Source organism: Zosterops lateralis, assembly GCF_965231275.1.
Source record: "Zosterops lateralis genome assembly, chromosome: 10".
Classification (NCBI taxonomy): Eukaryota; Metazoa; Chordata; class Aves; order Passeriformes; family Zosteropidae; genus Zosterops; species Zosterops lateralis.
The window spans coordinates 486,189-502,034 of NC_139770.1; the positions used below are offsets into that span (position 1 = coordinate 486,189).

At 50.9% G+C, this 15,846-nt stretch overlaps 2 protein-coding genes across 2 annotated transcripts; both read right to left on the bottom strand.

Moving 5' to 3' along the window:
* Positions 1–1,824: 1,824 nt before the first annotated feature.
* Positions 1,825–3,632, bottom strand: P2RY13 (purinergic receptor P2Y13; the record flags this gene model as incomplete). The annotated part of the gene is made up of 2 exons (XM_083868234.1): positions 3,543–3,632; positions 1,825–2,872 (listed from the first exon to the last, which is right to left on the bottom strand). Exon 2 carries the CDS (start codon positions 2,857–2,859, stop codon positions 1,825–1,827), a length of 1,035 nt encoding a protein of 344 aa, XP_083724360.1. The 5' UTR covers positions 2,860–2,872; positions 3,543–3,632.
* A 2,594-nt stretch (positions 3,633–6,226) lies between these two features.
* On the bottom strand, positions 6,227–13,138 carry P2RY12 (purinergic receptor P2Y12). Its single transcript, XM_083868797.1, has 2 exons — positions 13,086–13,138; positions 6,227–7,492 (listed from the first exon to the last, which is right to left on the bottom strand). Exon 2 carries the CDS (start codon positions 7,473–7,475, stop codon positions 6,450–6,452), a length of 1,026 nt encoding a protein of 341 aa, XP_083724923.1. The 5' UTR covers positions 7,476–7,492; positions 13,086–13,138; the 3' UTR covers positions 6,227–6,449.
* Positions 13,139–15,846: the final 2,708 nt, after the last annotated feature.

The window sequence follows — 15,846 nt, forward strand, 5'->3', positions numbered from 1 at the left end:
TTATTTAAGGACCAACTCATCCCATTTTGTGGTTACACCCACCCCAACACACAGGCTGAGCTGTGGGAGCTGCCAGTGTGTGTGCACAGCGTTGGATGAACCTCCAGCACAGGCAGAAATCAGAAAATAAAAGGAATTTCTGTTCTTCAGCATCTTCTCAGTTTCTCAGTGCCACACTGCTCTGTGAATGCGGAGCTGGCTGCAGCCAGTGCTGGGAGTCCTTGGCACCCCCGTGATTCAGAGGAAAAGGGAGGACTGAGATGGAGAGTTTTGTCCTCAATTCCTCCCCACTCTGTGCAGGTTTGGGAGCACAGATTTCAGTGGGTACCTGCTCTGTGGAAAGCCACAGCTGCTTTACAGACCCTCCTCTCCCAGGGTTTGGCTCAGGCCCCTCTGTTGATTGTCACCCTGTGCCAGCAGGTTGAGAGGAACGTTCCCAGCCTCCTGTGTGTTCCTCTCAGCAGTTACTGAAGCGCTAGTCAGTATTATTATATTTGCTTTTCCTAAAGGAGCAGAGTTAATCCTGTTAACAGCGTATGTTTGTGTGGGGAGAGCCTTTAATACAACAACATTTAATCCAAGAGGTAGACAGTGGCTGAGATAACACTGATTTATAGGGAAATTGAGAACCAGTTGAAAGCTGGTTGGAGATTAGTGCAGTTCCCAGTTAGGAGGGGTGTTAGAGCTGTGGAAGGTGTGTAACCTGCCTGCTGAAGGGGATTTAAGAGGTAGAAGTTGCTAAATAAGACACACATCTCCCCATGTGGCAGAGGCTGGGGAGCCCCAGAGGCAGATGTAATTAATGCACAGTGATGTAATTAATGCACAGCAATCTGAAACAGCTTGGAAAAAATCAAGCTGCATGGGGCAACCTGCCGGATTGGATTAGGCTGCTGTAAACAAGGAATTTCTAAAAACAGCAGTCAAGTGGTGATCAAAGTGTCTGGCACTGTGTGAGGGAGTGCAGAGCTGGCAGGAGAGCTGGGGGAGAAGGGATGGCTGGGGATGAGGGGAACTGCTGTCTTGAGATAGGGACATAAATTCCAGGATTGTGGATCAGGAGGTGGTTTCTGTGCAGCACTGTCCCTGTGGGAGAGCTCTGGGAGCAGTCTGGGGAGGTGGGTGGGGAGGGATTCTCTGCCTGGGGAGGCTCAGTGTCCCCTGTTGGCACTGGGGAGGGTGAAGGTGCCACCCAGGGGACACCTCTGGGCTCCTCCTGGTGAGCTGTGGGGTGGCTCTGGGGCCCCTCTGTGGGGGATGCAGCCCTGGGTGCTCTGCTCACCCCAACCAGGAGCTGCCCAGGGGGAACCCGGGGTATTGCCCCTCTGCCCTCCCCCAGAGTCCTGCTGGGAGCAGAGAGGAAGGATGGGGAAACTGTGGGTGCCAGGAAAGCAATCCCATGTGTGGGAGAGGCCAGGAGGGGTGGCAAGGGACCGTGTCCTTCCCTCTGCTCCTCCTCTTCCCTTCCCTTGGTGTGCAGCCAGGCTGACACTCAGGGCAGGGATTACTGACATACACAGCCAACAGCTCCCAAGGAAAGCTGAATTCCCCTCTGGAGCTGCTGCAGTCAGTAAGCTGCTCAGTGAATGGCAAGTGTGTTGTTCTAGTTAAAAGCAGATAGAATTATTGTGGATTGCCTTAGGTAGCAAGAGCCTTTTGCCCACAAAGGCTGTGCAGTGAGTGTACATAGAAAACCCATTTTGCTGCATTTATTGAGTGTTAACATTACTTGTCAAACCCCCTGTTGAGTTCTTCAGCAGAAATAAACCAAACTGTTTTTCAAGTTCCCTATGTAGGTGCAGAGCAGAGCGAGCAGCTGCAGAATCAGGACTCGGTAGTAGGAGACACTCGTGTGTCCAGCTCAGTTTTGGGGTTTGTGTGGGCAGTTCTCTGCAGAGCCTTCACCCTCCTGTAGAGCACCTTCTCCACGAAGGGCTTGCACAGGAACAGGTAGATCAGGGGGTCCATGCAGACGTTGGTGGCCGCCAGCCACAGGGTGCTCTCCTTGGCCACGAAGAGCTGGTTCTGCAGGCGGCACTCCATGCGGGCACCGGTCTGGCTCAGGGTGTAGGGCACCCTGCTGAAGTGGAAGGGGGCAAAGCACAGGAAGAACACGGTGAAAATGATGAAAACTTTCCCCTTGATGCGTTTTTCGCTCCTGTTGCCTTTCTGCTGGGTTTTCATGTAAGACTCGTACACCTTTTTGGCAATGATTATGTAAAACAGCAGCATGAGGATGAGGACGGTCCAGAAGATGAACTGGCAGATGTAGTTGACAGCCTCATGCCATTTGAGCCCCAGGGGGCTCTTCAGGGAGGCACATTTCCTCACCGACTGCGGCGTCGCTGCCTTGTTGGACAGGATCACGTTGGGCAGGGACAGGGCAAGGAAGAAGAGCCAGACCAGGCTGGCCAGGATCTTGGCTGAGGCCAGCTTTTGCACCCAGAACTTCCCAAAAGGCCTCACGATCTTCAGGAACCTGTCGAAGGCGATGAGCCCCAGCAGCACTATGCTGATGTACATGGTGTCATAGAATATCACAGCCGAGACCCGACAGACAAAGGCCTTGAGCTGCCACGGGGCCAGGCCAGAGTCTGTCAGGATCTTCAGGGGGAGCATCAGGGTCATTATAAAATCAGAAACTAAGATGTTTTTCAAGTAGACAATGAAAGTCGACGTGCTTGGGATGTGGAAGAAGGCCCAGCAGGCCAGGCTGTTCAGCGCCAGCCCCAGTAGGAAGATGAGGCTGTAGAGGGCTGGGAAGAGCACGTGGGTGATGGTGGTGTCACGGTGGCACTGGCCAGGGGAGGCTGCTCCACTGCTGTTACCAGCACTGCTCGTGTTTGCAGAGTCTCCCATCGCTGGAGACAGGCTTGGGTGAAGAGGAAAAACGCACAAAACACAAAACACAACCTTCTGTATGTAATGTTACACATTCCTTACAGTCACAGCAAGTTTGCATCAATAAACACAGAACTTGAGCTGTGTTAAACACAATTTCATTTCTGGTTCATGGAAAATCGAAACCTTTGCTGAAATTTAAATAGTTTATAAGCTAACATCCACTGAAGAGTTAAAAAGGTTCATACTTATTTTGGAGTATGGGTTACCCTGGGGCAATGTCATAGCAGGGTGTAAGAGCAGAATGCCTGGAGCACTCTTGGTCTTTCCATGGAAATGTATTTTAGCATTGAATGGAAATGGCAGAGCCCAAAGGCCAGCCACTTCTGGGGAAGTGACTTCTGGTAATTCTTTCCAAACACCCACTCTTTCCCTTTCTCAGCACAGCTTTAGGCAGCATTTCCAAGATCAGATGGACACAGGGGGCTCCCAGCCCTGAGCTCCAGCTGCCTGAGCACCCCATCTCACCCCCAAACACCCCATCCCAGCCCCAAACACCCCATCACACCCCCAACACCCCATCACACCCCCAACACCCCCAAACACCCCATCTCATCTCCAAATACCCCATCTCACCCCCAACACCCCCAAACACCCCAAACACCCCATCCCAACCCCAAACACCCCAACCCTGCAGGTACCTGGACAGAGCTGCAGCAGCTCTTGCAGAGGTCCCTGTCCTGTCCCCGTCTCATCCACTGCTCCTCTACCAGCAGAAGCCTCCAGCAAAGTGCTCAGAGTGGGGAAATGTGTAGAAAGATGAGACTTTTTTTCTGTTGGTCTGTGGTTTCCTTCCTCATTCTCATGTGGCGCCTCTTTGCTGTTTGCTGTTGCTTTTCTCTTCCCTTTGCTCTGTGTGAGAAAGCACACCATCTTCTCCTAAACCAGGAAAGGAAACCTGACCCTGCCTCTCAAGGCAGACACATTTCTGGGTTTGTGCGTGCCTGGGGCAGACCTGGGCTGGTGGGATGGACAGGCACAGAGTGTTTCCTGACAGCATTCCAGGATAACCCTCAAATGTGTCTCCTCGTTGTTATTTGTGTGTGAATTCCATGTTCAGGGTGGCACCAGTCCTTGCCAGTGGCTCAGAGGCACCTCACAGTGTGTGCTCAGCTCACAGTGATGTGCCCAGTGATGTCCCTGCACTGCTCTTACTGACCTGAGCCTGCCTTTGGCTCTCCAGAATGGATTCCTGGGTTTTTTGTGGCCCCTGTAGCCAGGGGATGCACTGTGCTGCTGACAGCTACCCCCAGGCCTGGCAGGAGCTGCTGCCTGGAGAGCTGTGAATTGATGGTGTTTGTTGGGTACAGGGCTGGAATTGGGTGCATTTCTCTGGGAGCAGAGCTGTCTGTGGGGTTTGTTGCTGCCTGCTGATGTGACAGTGTGGCTCAGGGCTCAGGGACATGTGGGCAGTGGCTCCTCTCAGGACATTGCCTGGGGCAGGGGTGGGTTGCTCCGGGGGGTGCTCAGGCTGCAGCTGAGGCAGGGAGTTTGTGCATCAATATCTGGGATGTTTTGGTTAATGTGGGTGCTGGTGTCACTGTTAAATGGGTGCTGAGAGCAAACAGCCTGGGGGATGGCTGGGGTTAAATCACCCCAGCACTGTCACCAGTGTGATGTGTCCCTGCCTCCCCAACCTGCCTCCTGTCACCCACTGGGGACCATGTCAGGGTGTCCCAGCCCATTGCAGTGCCCCAGGGCTAGTGTCCATGGCAGTTTTCATCCAAGCTGAGCTCCTGGTGCTGCTCCCAGCTGTCAGCAGGTCCCAGGGAGCTCTGCACCCCCCACCAGTGGTGGCTCTGGGGGACAGGCAGGTCTGTGTGTGTTAGGACAGCTCTCCTGACCAGGGAAAGCAGCTCTTGGGGAACTGACACTTTCTCTCCATGTGTAGATGGAAAAAAATGTGTGCAGTGAGAACTGGGTGGGAGTGGGGCATTTGGCACTTCCCTCCCTGGGCATTTACAGGAACTGGCCTGGGGCCTGTGGGCTGCTGGGGGACACACTCAGGGGGGCTGGACACTGTTCCCAGGGAAATCCTGGTGCCCTGCGCTCGGTGGTGGAGCCCAGTCACTGATGGTGTCAGCTGGAGCAGGGCCCCCAGCAGTTTGTGGCAGGGTGAATTCACCCCAGTGAGGTGTCAGAGATGCACAAAGCCCAGGGCTGAGTGTGGCAGTGAGTGACCAGCAAGTGAGCTGCCTTTTAACTCTCAGGAAATTGGATTTGGTTGTAGAAGTGCCCTGGCAGGCAGGGACACATCCCAGGAAGGTGCACAGGCCATGGCTTTGGCAGGATGGGCTCCTGTGTGATGGGGACACAAACTGCTCAACTGGAGCTGTTTGCGGTGCTGATAAATGAACCACAATTTATTCCAATAGCCCACAATCTATTCCATGTGCAAGTGCTGTGATACCTCAAAATGTCATGTACTTGAAAACACTTCCCTGGTGGTTTTTTTTCAAGTTTTCCAAGTGCAAAAAGGGAAGTGGTTGAGTTTTTTTGTGTAGTGCAAAAAACTGCCCTTAATCATCAGTAAAGAAGTTACCACGAGTCTGTCTTTCCCCGAGATCTCAGTATTGTGCAAGTCAAGCTCACTGTATGATGAGTGTTTGTATGTTCTCTAATATAATGTTCTCTGTGAAAACATACAGTTCTGTTTATTTATGTAGTACAAGGAAGGATTTGGGTATTTAATTCATACCAAGATAAACCTGATTATAAAATAATTTCCTCTGACATACAACTATTAATTATTGGTCAATGGATTAGGAACTGCAAGCACAGGATGAGATAAGCAAAGTGTTATTCTGTTACCAAAAATCTGCACAAATGGCTCCTCTCCTTGGCTTCTGTTTGTCTGCCAGTTGCATACGAGGTGACAACCCCCTGTATGGAAAAATCACATTTCCTGTGGATTTTATCTGCATTTCTCAGATCCTGTGTTGTCATGGACTCTACTCTGGCCCGAGTTCAGCTATTTCTGCAAAACCTCTACAGTTCATTATATCATCTGTAGCACTTCATGATTCTGTTTTAAGTTTTTCCTCACAATTCCAGCTTTAAGTTCAGACTTGCTCCCAGCAGTTCTGAGGTGTGGAGGTTGAGAGGAGCTCCTGTTTTGGGAGGGGTGGAGGTTGGGGCACGGGAGCTCCTGTTTTGAAGGTTTGGGGCAGGGGAGCTCCTGTTTTGGAGGTTTGGGGTCAGGGGAGCTCCTGTTTTGGAGGTTTGGGGCAGGGGAGCTCCTGTTTTGGCAGGGTGGAGGTTGGGACAGGGGAGCTCCTGTTTTGGAGGTTTGGGGTCAGGGGAGCTCCTGTTTTGGAGGTTGGGGCAGGGGAGCTCCTGTTTTGGCAGGGTGGAGGTTGGGGCAGGGGAGCTCCTCTGTTATTTAAGCTTTTTATTTTTCCAGGCAGTGGTTCCAGGGTGCTGGTGCTTCATCTGCAGGACTGTTTCTAAAGCAGCTGGTGGAGTCCTGTGCACTCCTCATGGCTCTGTGCTCCTGCCTCCCTCTATAGCCCTGTGAGGGCAGGAAGGGGCGTGGGGAGGGCTGAGCTCTAGAGGGGCGTCTCATCACTGTCATCCCCCTCCTGCTGCTCCTTGGGCTGTGCCCCGAGCCCCAGCACTGCCCTGTGCCTGCACAGCAAGTCCAGCAAGGATTTCCTAAATGATTTGCAGAGGAAAAAGTAAATGAAGGGGTCCAGGCAGGCGTTGAGGGACGTCAGCCACAGTGTGGTCTCCTTCAGGTAGAACAGGGTGTTCTGAGCAGAGCAGTCAAACACATCTCTCGTTTGGCTCAAGGTGTAGGGGATCCTGGTGAAGTGGAATGGCACAAAACAGATAAAGAACACAGCGATTATTATGAAAACCTTGAGGTTGACAGTCTTTTTGGATGCCTTCCCCGTGCTCCGTGTCCTTTTGTAGGATTTGTACAGTTCCTTGCTGATGAGGAGGTAACACACCACAATGACTGCCAAGTTCACCCAGAAGATGAGCTGACAGATGTAGTTCACAATTTCATGCCAGACCAAGCCAAACTCTGATTTGAGGAGAGCACACTTCCTTACACTCTTGGGCGTTTTCTTCTTATTATTTAAGATCATGTTGGGCAGGGAGAGAGCGAACATGGACACCCAGATGGCCGTGGACAGGACCTTGGCAGCCAGGAGGCTCCGTGGGGTGGTTGTTCTGAATGGGGAGGTGGCCTTCTGATAACGGTCTACAGTGATCAGACCAAGGAACAGGATGCTGATGTACATGGTGAAGTAAAACACAACCTGGGTGACCTGGCACACAAACCCTCTCAGGACCCAGGACACCAGCTTGGCGTCGCTGAGGATTTTAAATGGGAAAGTCAAGGTCATGAGGAGGTCAGAAATGACAGTGTTCTTGAGGAAGATGATGAAGTTGGATTTACTGGATATTTTAAAGAAGACCCACATTGCCAGGCCGTTCATAGTGATCCCCACCAGGAACAGGAAGGTGTAGAGCAAAGGGAAGATGACTTGGCTGATCCTGCTGTCGCTGGTGCAGTTGCTGACATTCCTGGAGGTGCTGAACTGGACTGTGCCTTTCATTTGCATTGTGGTGTTCCCTCTCCCTGGAGAAACAAACAGAAAAAAAAAAAAAAAAAAAAAAAAAAAAAAAAAAAAAAAAAAAAAAAAAAAAAAAAAAAAAAGAAATTGAGAGTTTGATCTGCTATGAGGCTTCAGCCTTTTCAGTCAGTTTTGGATTGTTGTGTTGTGAACAAATGCACTCAGCTGGTGGGGCCCCAGCTGGGCCAGGGCAGCTCCCAGCTGTGCAGTGATGCAGTTCTTGGTGTGGCTGTGTCTGTGTAAAACAGGCACTGGGGGAGGTGATGTGCTCTCAGCTGATGCCCAAATCCCTGACAAAGCTTTATTTCTCCCTAGAAGGTAAAAGAAATTTGTTTTGCTTTGAAGAATGGAACAGATCCATGTGGCAAGTGCAGTGCTGTGGGCACAGCCCTGGCAGGGCAGGGACAGCAGGGGCAGGTACTGGAGGAGAGGCTGTTCCCTGGGCAGGGGCTGCTCCCACTGAGGCTCCTTGGCAGCCCCTGCAGCTCTTCACCCTGGGAGAGGCAGCAGGGCTCCTGTGGATCCCCTTGGGGCAGGCAGGGACAGCTCCTGTGGACCCCCTTGGGGCAGCAGTAGCATCCCAGGCCTGGGGCTCACACCCTCCTCTGCCTGTGCACAGTCTCTTAGCCAGTGACAGCTGCAGATTCCAGATGATGCACTGTCAGCTTCTGCTTCTGTTTTCTGCAGAAAAGAGAGAGAAATGAAAATTTAAGAAATGATTAGCAGTTTGCTGCCTGCCTTTGACTGTCTCCCAGAGGCACTGGTGTAAAGGGAGCAGGGATTTGTCAGATTGTGCAACTTCTCTGAGCACAGAGCTGGGTTCCTGTCTGCCCCTTTTGGCCCTGTGAATCCATAGTGTTATTTCTGTACACAAAATTGTTTCTTAAAACTTTTAAGGTGCTTGAAAAAAGTAATTATTTGTTCCTTTGGAGAAGGTTGTTATTGAAGGAAATATTTCTTCCATGTGTGACTTGTAGAGAAGTGCTTAAGTTTTTAAGCTACATACAGAACATCAATATATGATATATACAAGTAATTGAAGGAGCAGCTCTGCCGTGTCTGCCCCAATTATAATGGAAAATTGAGGCAAGTAGGGTTTCTCTGGTCATGAGTAAAACTTACTAAGATTTTTATTGTCTTTTAAATCAGTAACAACGGAAACCTGCCAGGGCTCCATTAAATATAAAATTACTGAGGTCACCTTTTTTATCTGTTCTGTTTAAATACAGGGAGTTGTCACCTCGTATGCAACTGGCAGACAAACCAGAGGCATTTCTGACTCTGGAGAAGGTGCTCACAAAACTGCAGCAGGTTGATCTTTTGATCAACCTCAGGTGACATCTCAGGGAGTGTGAGCAATGGTGACCTCAGGGTGCTGCTGTCCCTGAGGACCCCAGTCACCCCTGACTCCCGATATTCCTGTTCTCAGGAGCATCCTGCCCTCTGCCCTTGGCTCACACAGCCAGCTCATCCCATGGAGCCAGCACTGACTCACAGGCCTTGCAGCACAGGTGAGCAGAGTTCAGCTGGGGGGTTATGTCAGCACAAAGCTGTGGTACGTTTTTTTAGGAAGGCAGAAAATCCCCGAGATCTGGGCTGCAAATTCCCCAGATCTGATGCCGTGTGCTTGTTGTGTTTCAGTTTCCTGCCCTCTGAGACAGAATGCTGGGCACTTCCCCAGTCTGTTGTACTGTGAGAATTGTGGAGAATCAATACATGCATTTAATTTTAAATCTTTCAAAATTAATAAAATTCTAGATTGTTTTAACACAAAGGATTTTAGGATGGGCTTTTCTGTTTTGGACCATTGCAATATTCAGTAACACATCTGATAGCCTGAAATACCATGAATTTCTGAGGAGTAGCTCTGAGGGAACTTTTTCTACTTTAACCATTTATCTAGTTTCCTCTTCTCCTTTTTCTCTAATGAATAGTGAATTGTATTTTTCTTTGCCACACTTTGTTTATCCTTCATGGTTTTTGGTTTGGGTTTTTTTTTTGCTCCTGTTTTAGGTGCTTAACTGGGCATTACTTTCAGTTTGTTATTTGTGTGTGTGTTCTGAGCTGCTGAATGAGCTTAACGTGGTGGAGGCTGAGCTGCTGCTGGAGTTGTGCAGCCTGGCTGGGAGCCTGGAGAGAGCTGTGTGTGTCTGCACTGTGTGTGTGCCTGCACCTGTGTGTGTGTGCACTCTGTGTGTGTGTGCACTGTGTGTCTCCACCTCTGTGTGCGTGTCTGCACCTTTGTCAGCACCTGTGTGTGTCTGCACTCTGTGTGTGTGTCTGTACCTGTGTCTGCACCTGTGTGTGTGTGCACTGTGTGTGTGTGCACTGTGTGTGTGCACTGTGTGTGCATCGTGTGTGTGCATCGTGTGTGTGCATTGTGTGTGTGTGCATTGTGTGTGTGTCTGCACCTCTGTGTGTGTGTGCACTGTGTGTGTGCGCACTGTGTGTGTGCAGCGTGTATGTGTGTCTGCACTGTGTGTATCTGCACTGTGTGTGTGTGCACTGTGTGTGTGCACTGTGTGTGTGCAGCGTGTATGTGTGTCTGCACTGTGTATATCTGCACCTCTGTGTGTGTCTGCACCTCTGTGTGTGTGTGCACTGTGTGTGTATCTGCACTGTGTGTGCGCACTGTGTGCGCACTCTGTGTGTGTGTGCACTCTGTGTGCACTCTGTGTGTGTGTGTGCACTGTGTGTGTCTGCACTGTGTGTGTGCACTCTGTGTGTGTGCACTGTGTATGTGCAGTGTGTATCTGTGTCTGCACTGTGTGTGTGTGCACTCTGTGTGTGTGTCTGCACTGTGTCTGCACTGTGTGTATGCACTGTGTGTGTGCACTCTGTGTGTGCACTCTGTGTCTCCACCTCTCTGTGTGTGTGTCTGCACCTGTGTTTGTCTGTCTGCACCTCTGTGTGTGTGTGAGTCTGCACTGTGTGTGTGCACACCTGTGTGTGTGCACTGTTTGTGTGCACTATGTGTGCACTTCTGTGTGTGTGCACTGTGTGCGTGTGCACTGTGTGTGTGCCTGCACTGTGTGTATGCAAAGTGTGTGCAGTGTGGCACCCGCCTGCCTCCCCCTCAGCTCTGGGCACACCACAAGCTTTCCCATGTTTGGTGGCACCTCCGCCCCTCCAAAGTGTGGTTTTGGTCCCTGTTCAGCAGAAAACGCCTGCAGGTTCAGGTGGCAGGTGCAGCAGTGCTGGTGGGGCTGTGGGTGAGCTCAGGACAATTCACCTCCACAGCCTGTGCCCCCTGCCAGGGAGGACCCCACCCTTTGTGGCCTTGGCCAGGGAGGGATGTGGATCCTCATCCATCCTGGTTTCCTGCCTGCTGCCCCGCTCTGCCCTGGGCTCCCTGAGAGACGCAGGAGACACCAAATGCTGAGGGTCTGTCAGCCTGCTGAGGGTCTGTCAGGTCCCCAGGGACAGAGGGGTTTGTGTGGCCTGTCACAGTGTGGGACACGTTCCTCAGGTGCATTGGGAGAACTGGGGATGGTTTTGTTTGCGGGTTGTGTGGGGTGGTGAATCCAGCTCTATGTGACCCCCTCTGAGTGTTCCTCCCCGTTTTAGCTCACCTGTACCACCTGTCCGTGTCCTGCAGCACCTGAGGGCACCTGAGGGCACCTGTTCAGGTGCGTGGTGAAGGAATTGCTGTCACAGCCTGCTGCAGGCTGACGGGTTTTCCCTTTGCTTTGCATCCCGTGGAAATCGCCGTGGCCTTTGCAGCCTTGGGGTCACTGCTGCGGCTCCTCTGCCCGCGCGGGGACAGCGAGAGGGGCTGGGGGATGCTCTGTCCCCAGGGGACGTGCGGTGCCAGCGCTGTGCCATCCCTGGAGGATGTGCGGTCCCGGGTACGTCCTGTCCCCAGGGGATGCTCTGTCCCCAGGGGACGTGCGGTGCCAGTGCTGTGCCATCCCTGGAGGATGTGCGGTACGTTCTGTCCCCAGGGGATGCTCTGTCCCCAGGGGATGTGCGGTGACAGCGCTGTGCCATCCCTGGAGGATGTGCGGTCTAGGATATGTTCAGTCTCCGAGGAATGTGCGGTCCCGGGGGATATTCAGTCCCCGGGGGATGTTGCAGTCCCGGGAGATGTTCGGTGCTCGGAGGATATGCGGTCCCGGAGAATGTGCGGTCCCCGGGGGCGGTCTGGTCCCGGAGGATGCTCAGTTCTCGGAGGATGCTCAGTCCCCGGAGGATGCTCAGTCCCCAGGGACTGTTCGGTCCGGGGGTGGTGCGGTCCCCGGGGGATGTGCGGTCTCTGGAGGATGTTCTGTCCTCTGGGGACGTTTAGTTGCCGGGAGCTGTGTGGTCCAGGGGCTTTGCGATCTCCTGAGGATGTTCACTCATCGCAGGATGTTCAGTCCCCGGAGGATGTTCAGTCCCCGGGGCTGTGTGGTGCTGGGGCTGGGGCTGTGCGTCTCCTGAGGATGTGCAGTCCCTGGCTGATGTTCAGTCCCCGGGGCTGTGCGGTCCCCGGGGGATGTTCAGTTCCCGGAGGATGTTCAGCCCTGGAGGATGTTCAGCCCTGGAGGATGTTCAGCCCCTGGGGAATGTTCGTTCCCAGGGGATGTTCTGTCCCGGGGCTGTGCGGTGCCGGCACTGCCGGGTTCAGGGGCCGATCCCTCCCGCCTGTGTGAGCCCAGGGCTGCCCTGCCCTGCCCTGCCCGCAGTGCTGGGGGTGCCCGGTTCGGTTCTGGGACACCTCGGCTGCAGCACAAGCGGGGCTGGATGGAGAACCCCAAACTCTCTCTGCCGCAGCCCCAGCGCCCTGTGGAGCTTTCCTTTGGTGCGGGGAGAGGCACAAACCTGATTGAGTTTGAGAAGTTTTACCTTTGCATCTTCAGTTCCTTGATTTTTAAATTAACGAAAGAATTAGATTCCGGTATTTTTTGGCTTTTGCTTTGTAAAGGAGGAAAGGAAACCTTTCAGAGGCAAATCCACATTTTGTGGTGCTCACAAACTGCCCCAGTTGCTGTTTCCCCTCCTGGTTTGTGTCTCTTGTTTTGGGTCTGCAGAGTTCAGATTTGCGGTTTCATTTCATAGGGGGCAGGGAAGTATTTCTCAGTAACAATATTTTAATGGGTTTACAGACACCTGGCAGCAGTAGCATTTAACCAGAAACACTAGGAAAAAGAAATAGGAAATAGAGAAGAGCTACACAAGTATCTGAGCTCGGTGTTAATTTCTTCTGCTTACAAGTTAGAGTTCAGTAACACAATAAAAATAACAAGTTTTGTTAAAGTTAACCTACAATAACAAGTCAAAACAGTGTCTAGTAATAATACAAAGTATTAAATAATTTGTTAAAGAAATGATGCACAGAACTTGTTTGGAAGCACCTTTTTTTTGTATCAAGCAGAGTTAGAAATTCCTGAAAACTGTCAATAAAATTTATGCGTACATTTTGAAACAGTCATGTTTAAGGTAATAGCATTACATTCATCTTGGTCTCCTTCCTACACTGGAAACACCCAACCCCACTGCGTGTTCACAGCGACATTTCCAGCCCCTTCCCAGCCTGCTGCCAGCCCAGCTGCTTGTCCCAGTCAGTTTGAGGCAAAGTTAAATCACAATTCACAAATGTCCCAGTCAGAGACTCACCCTCGGTGGGTTCTGGGCTCCTCTGCAGTGTCCTCTGAGTGTGTGTCACTGAGGGAGGGCTGTGTTTGGTTTTGTGGGCCTGGAACAGTTACTTATCTTCCCTAAGCTTCCTCTTTTTAAATAATTCTTTCACTTTTTAAAAAAGTCCTGTCTCCTGACCACTCCTCCAGCCTTGCCTCTGGTGTGAGTGCTGTCCCAGGGTGGAACACTCCCTGCAGTTCTGTCTTTGCTGTTGCACTGGATCCCAGAGCAGAGGGTTAACATCAGACACTGTCCTTCATGTAATTAATTACCCTCTTAATTGCCTCGTCCTCCTGCCCTGGGGAATCAGGATGTGGAGCAGGGGGCAAGGGGGTCCCAGGGCTGCAGGACATATTGCATTTTAACCTCAATTCATAGATTCTCCTCAGTAATGAGGAAGTTTTCCCAGTTGGGCTAATTAGTGAAATTTGTCCCTGTGATATAAAACCCCACGCTGGAGACAAACTCTCCTTGGGATATTTTGGGTGTGAAAGTTGCATTCCTCACTAACACCTATTTTTCTCCCTGAAGAAAACCACTTCACATATTGGTGCTCCTGGCCTGGGACAGTTGTTGCCCTTTTGTCTAAAAATTAATGTCAAAATATGAGTTTTAGGTATTTTTTTCTCTATTTACTGATTTCCAGACCCTGTCTATTCAGTCACCTTATTATCAAATGTAGCTTTTAATTTGCATAAATTCTCTCATTTCTCCATAATGAATTCCCTCTGCCCCACTGCAGCTCAGTGGGTCAGGACAGCTGAAGGGGGTGGCAGTGTTGGGCAGAGAGGTTTTGTGCCCTGTAGGGATGCCTGATGTCCCAGGAAGATGCTGGGGAGGACGATGTTGGGCTTTACCCAGCTGCTCACAATTTCAGTCCTAGAAATGCCCAAGAAGTGATGTGGAAATTCAAGATTTTGCAGGAAAACCTGAATGAACTTGGTGTATCAGCCTTATCATCTGGCAGATGCTGCTTATCCAAAATGAGTTTAAAAATATGTATGAAGTGCTAACCCGGGCAGGATTTTGAAAATGTCTGTGAAGTGCTAACCCGGGCAGGATTTTGAAAATGTCTGTGAAGTGCTAACCCGGGCAGGATTTTGTCCTGCCAGCAGCTTTCCTGCAATGTGCATTTGTAGGCAGCTGTTTCTGGTCCTCAGCAGTGCATGTTCCAAGGTGAGGCAGATCATCCACAGCAATATTCAGCCTTCAAACTCCATCTTACTGTGGGACCCGGGGTTTGTGCTGGATCTCCTGGAGCCCCCCTGGGCTCTCACATTAACTGAGTGACAGGGCAGCACCTTGTTCTGCAGTGCCCTGTGAGGGTGGGGATGGGGCACCAGGGCTGGGCCAGGTGAGCCCACCTGGGCTCCAGGGGCTCTGCAGACACTGCCCTTCCCCTCTTTGTTCTGTGCCTTCTTTTCTGCAATCATTTTCATTTTCATCCCTGTGGCTGGAAATGAGTAAAGTGCTCTGAGTCCCTGTTGTTGAATCAGCCTGTGTGTTCAGCAGAGGGGAGGAAGGAGCAGGGGCACTCACTGGCAGTCAGGAATTGCTATCAGCAGTTGTCATGTTCCAGACTGAACAGCTCAGGGAAATCGTTGCTTGTTTGAAATCTGGAAATGAGGGAAGGTTCTGCATTAGGTCATTGCCTCCTGTTGTTGTGGGTGTTTCATTTATTAAATGTGTCATTTATAGATTATGGAGTTTGTCTACATAGATTTTTTTTGAGTAACCTGATTTTTAAAAGTATTAAGAGTGTTTATTGGGAGAATGTCTTTAAAGTGACAGAGACTAGATTTACACTGGATATGAGGAAGATATTCTTCCCTGGGAGGGTGTGAGGCCCTGGCACAGGGTGCCCACAGCAGCTGGGGCTCCCCTGGATCCCTGGCAGTGCCCAAGGCCAGGCTGGACATTGGGACAGTGGGAGGTGTCCCTGCCCATGGCTGGGGTGGAATGGGGTGACCTTTAAAGCTCCTTCCAACCCAAAGCAGTGTGTGGAACGTGGGGCATCCTCGGCAGGGCAGAGCAGCTGAGAGGAAGCAGTTTTGTAAGAGCACAAAAGGGAACATCTAAATGCAGCCAAACCAGTTTCACTCTGGAGCAGGGAGAAAATAACTTGCACTGGGGTGAGTCAACTCTGCTGTTTCTTAAGGTGTTACATAATCCTGAATCATGCCCCACATCCCACATTACCCTGTATAGATCATTACATTAATGTAAAATTTGAGCAGTGTTTAGAGTTCTCTCATTGCAGCTTTTTTCCTTCCCCCTGGTGGGCTGGTGCAGAGGACCTGAGTCAGTCTCCAGCAGGAGAAGGCAAAGCTTTTCCTGGGGTGCTGATGGATGTGGAAATAACTCTCTGTTTTAAGGACCATGTTTTGGTGTTGGATACTCAGCTGTGAATGGGGCACTACCCTTGGTTGTTGAAGGAATCTCAGTGTTGCCTGGTTTTATTGAATGATAAAATTTCCTGCAGCTTTTATAAGGTTTATGTTTTTTATTGCAGAATTTTGGTATTTGAAACTGGTAATCATTGAAATTCAGGTAAGAGCTGTCAGTATTTGTCATAAAGTGTTTGGGAAATGCATTAAAAGGTACAAAAGGGACAAGTGCTCGTGTGTAAATGTTGTGCTGTTTATTCCATGAGTGAATTTCTCAGTGTTTGTCCCCGCAGGTGGGTGACCTGTCCTTCCTCACTCCCTGGCCACATCCATGACCTGTGGGAAACAGCTCA

Coding starts and splice junctions, on each gene's coding strand:
- P2RY12 (XM_083868797.1), bottom strand. CDS start 7,475: ATGCAAATGAAAGGCACAGTCCAGTTCAGCACCTCCAGGAATGTCAGC.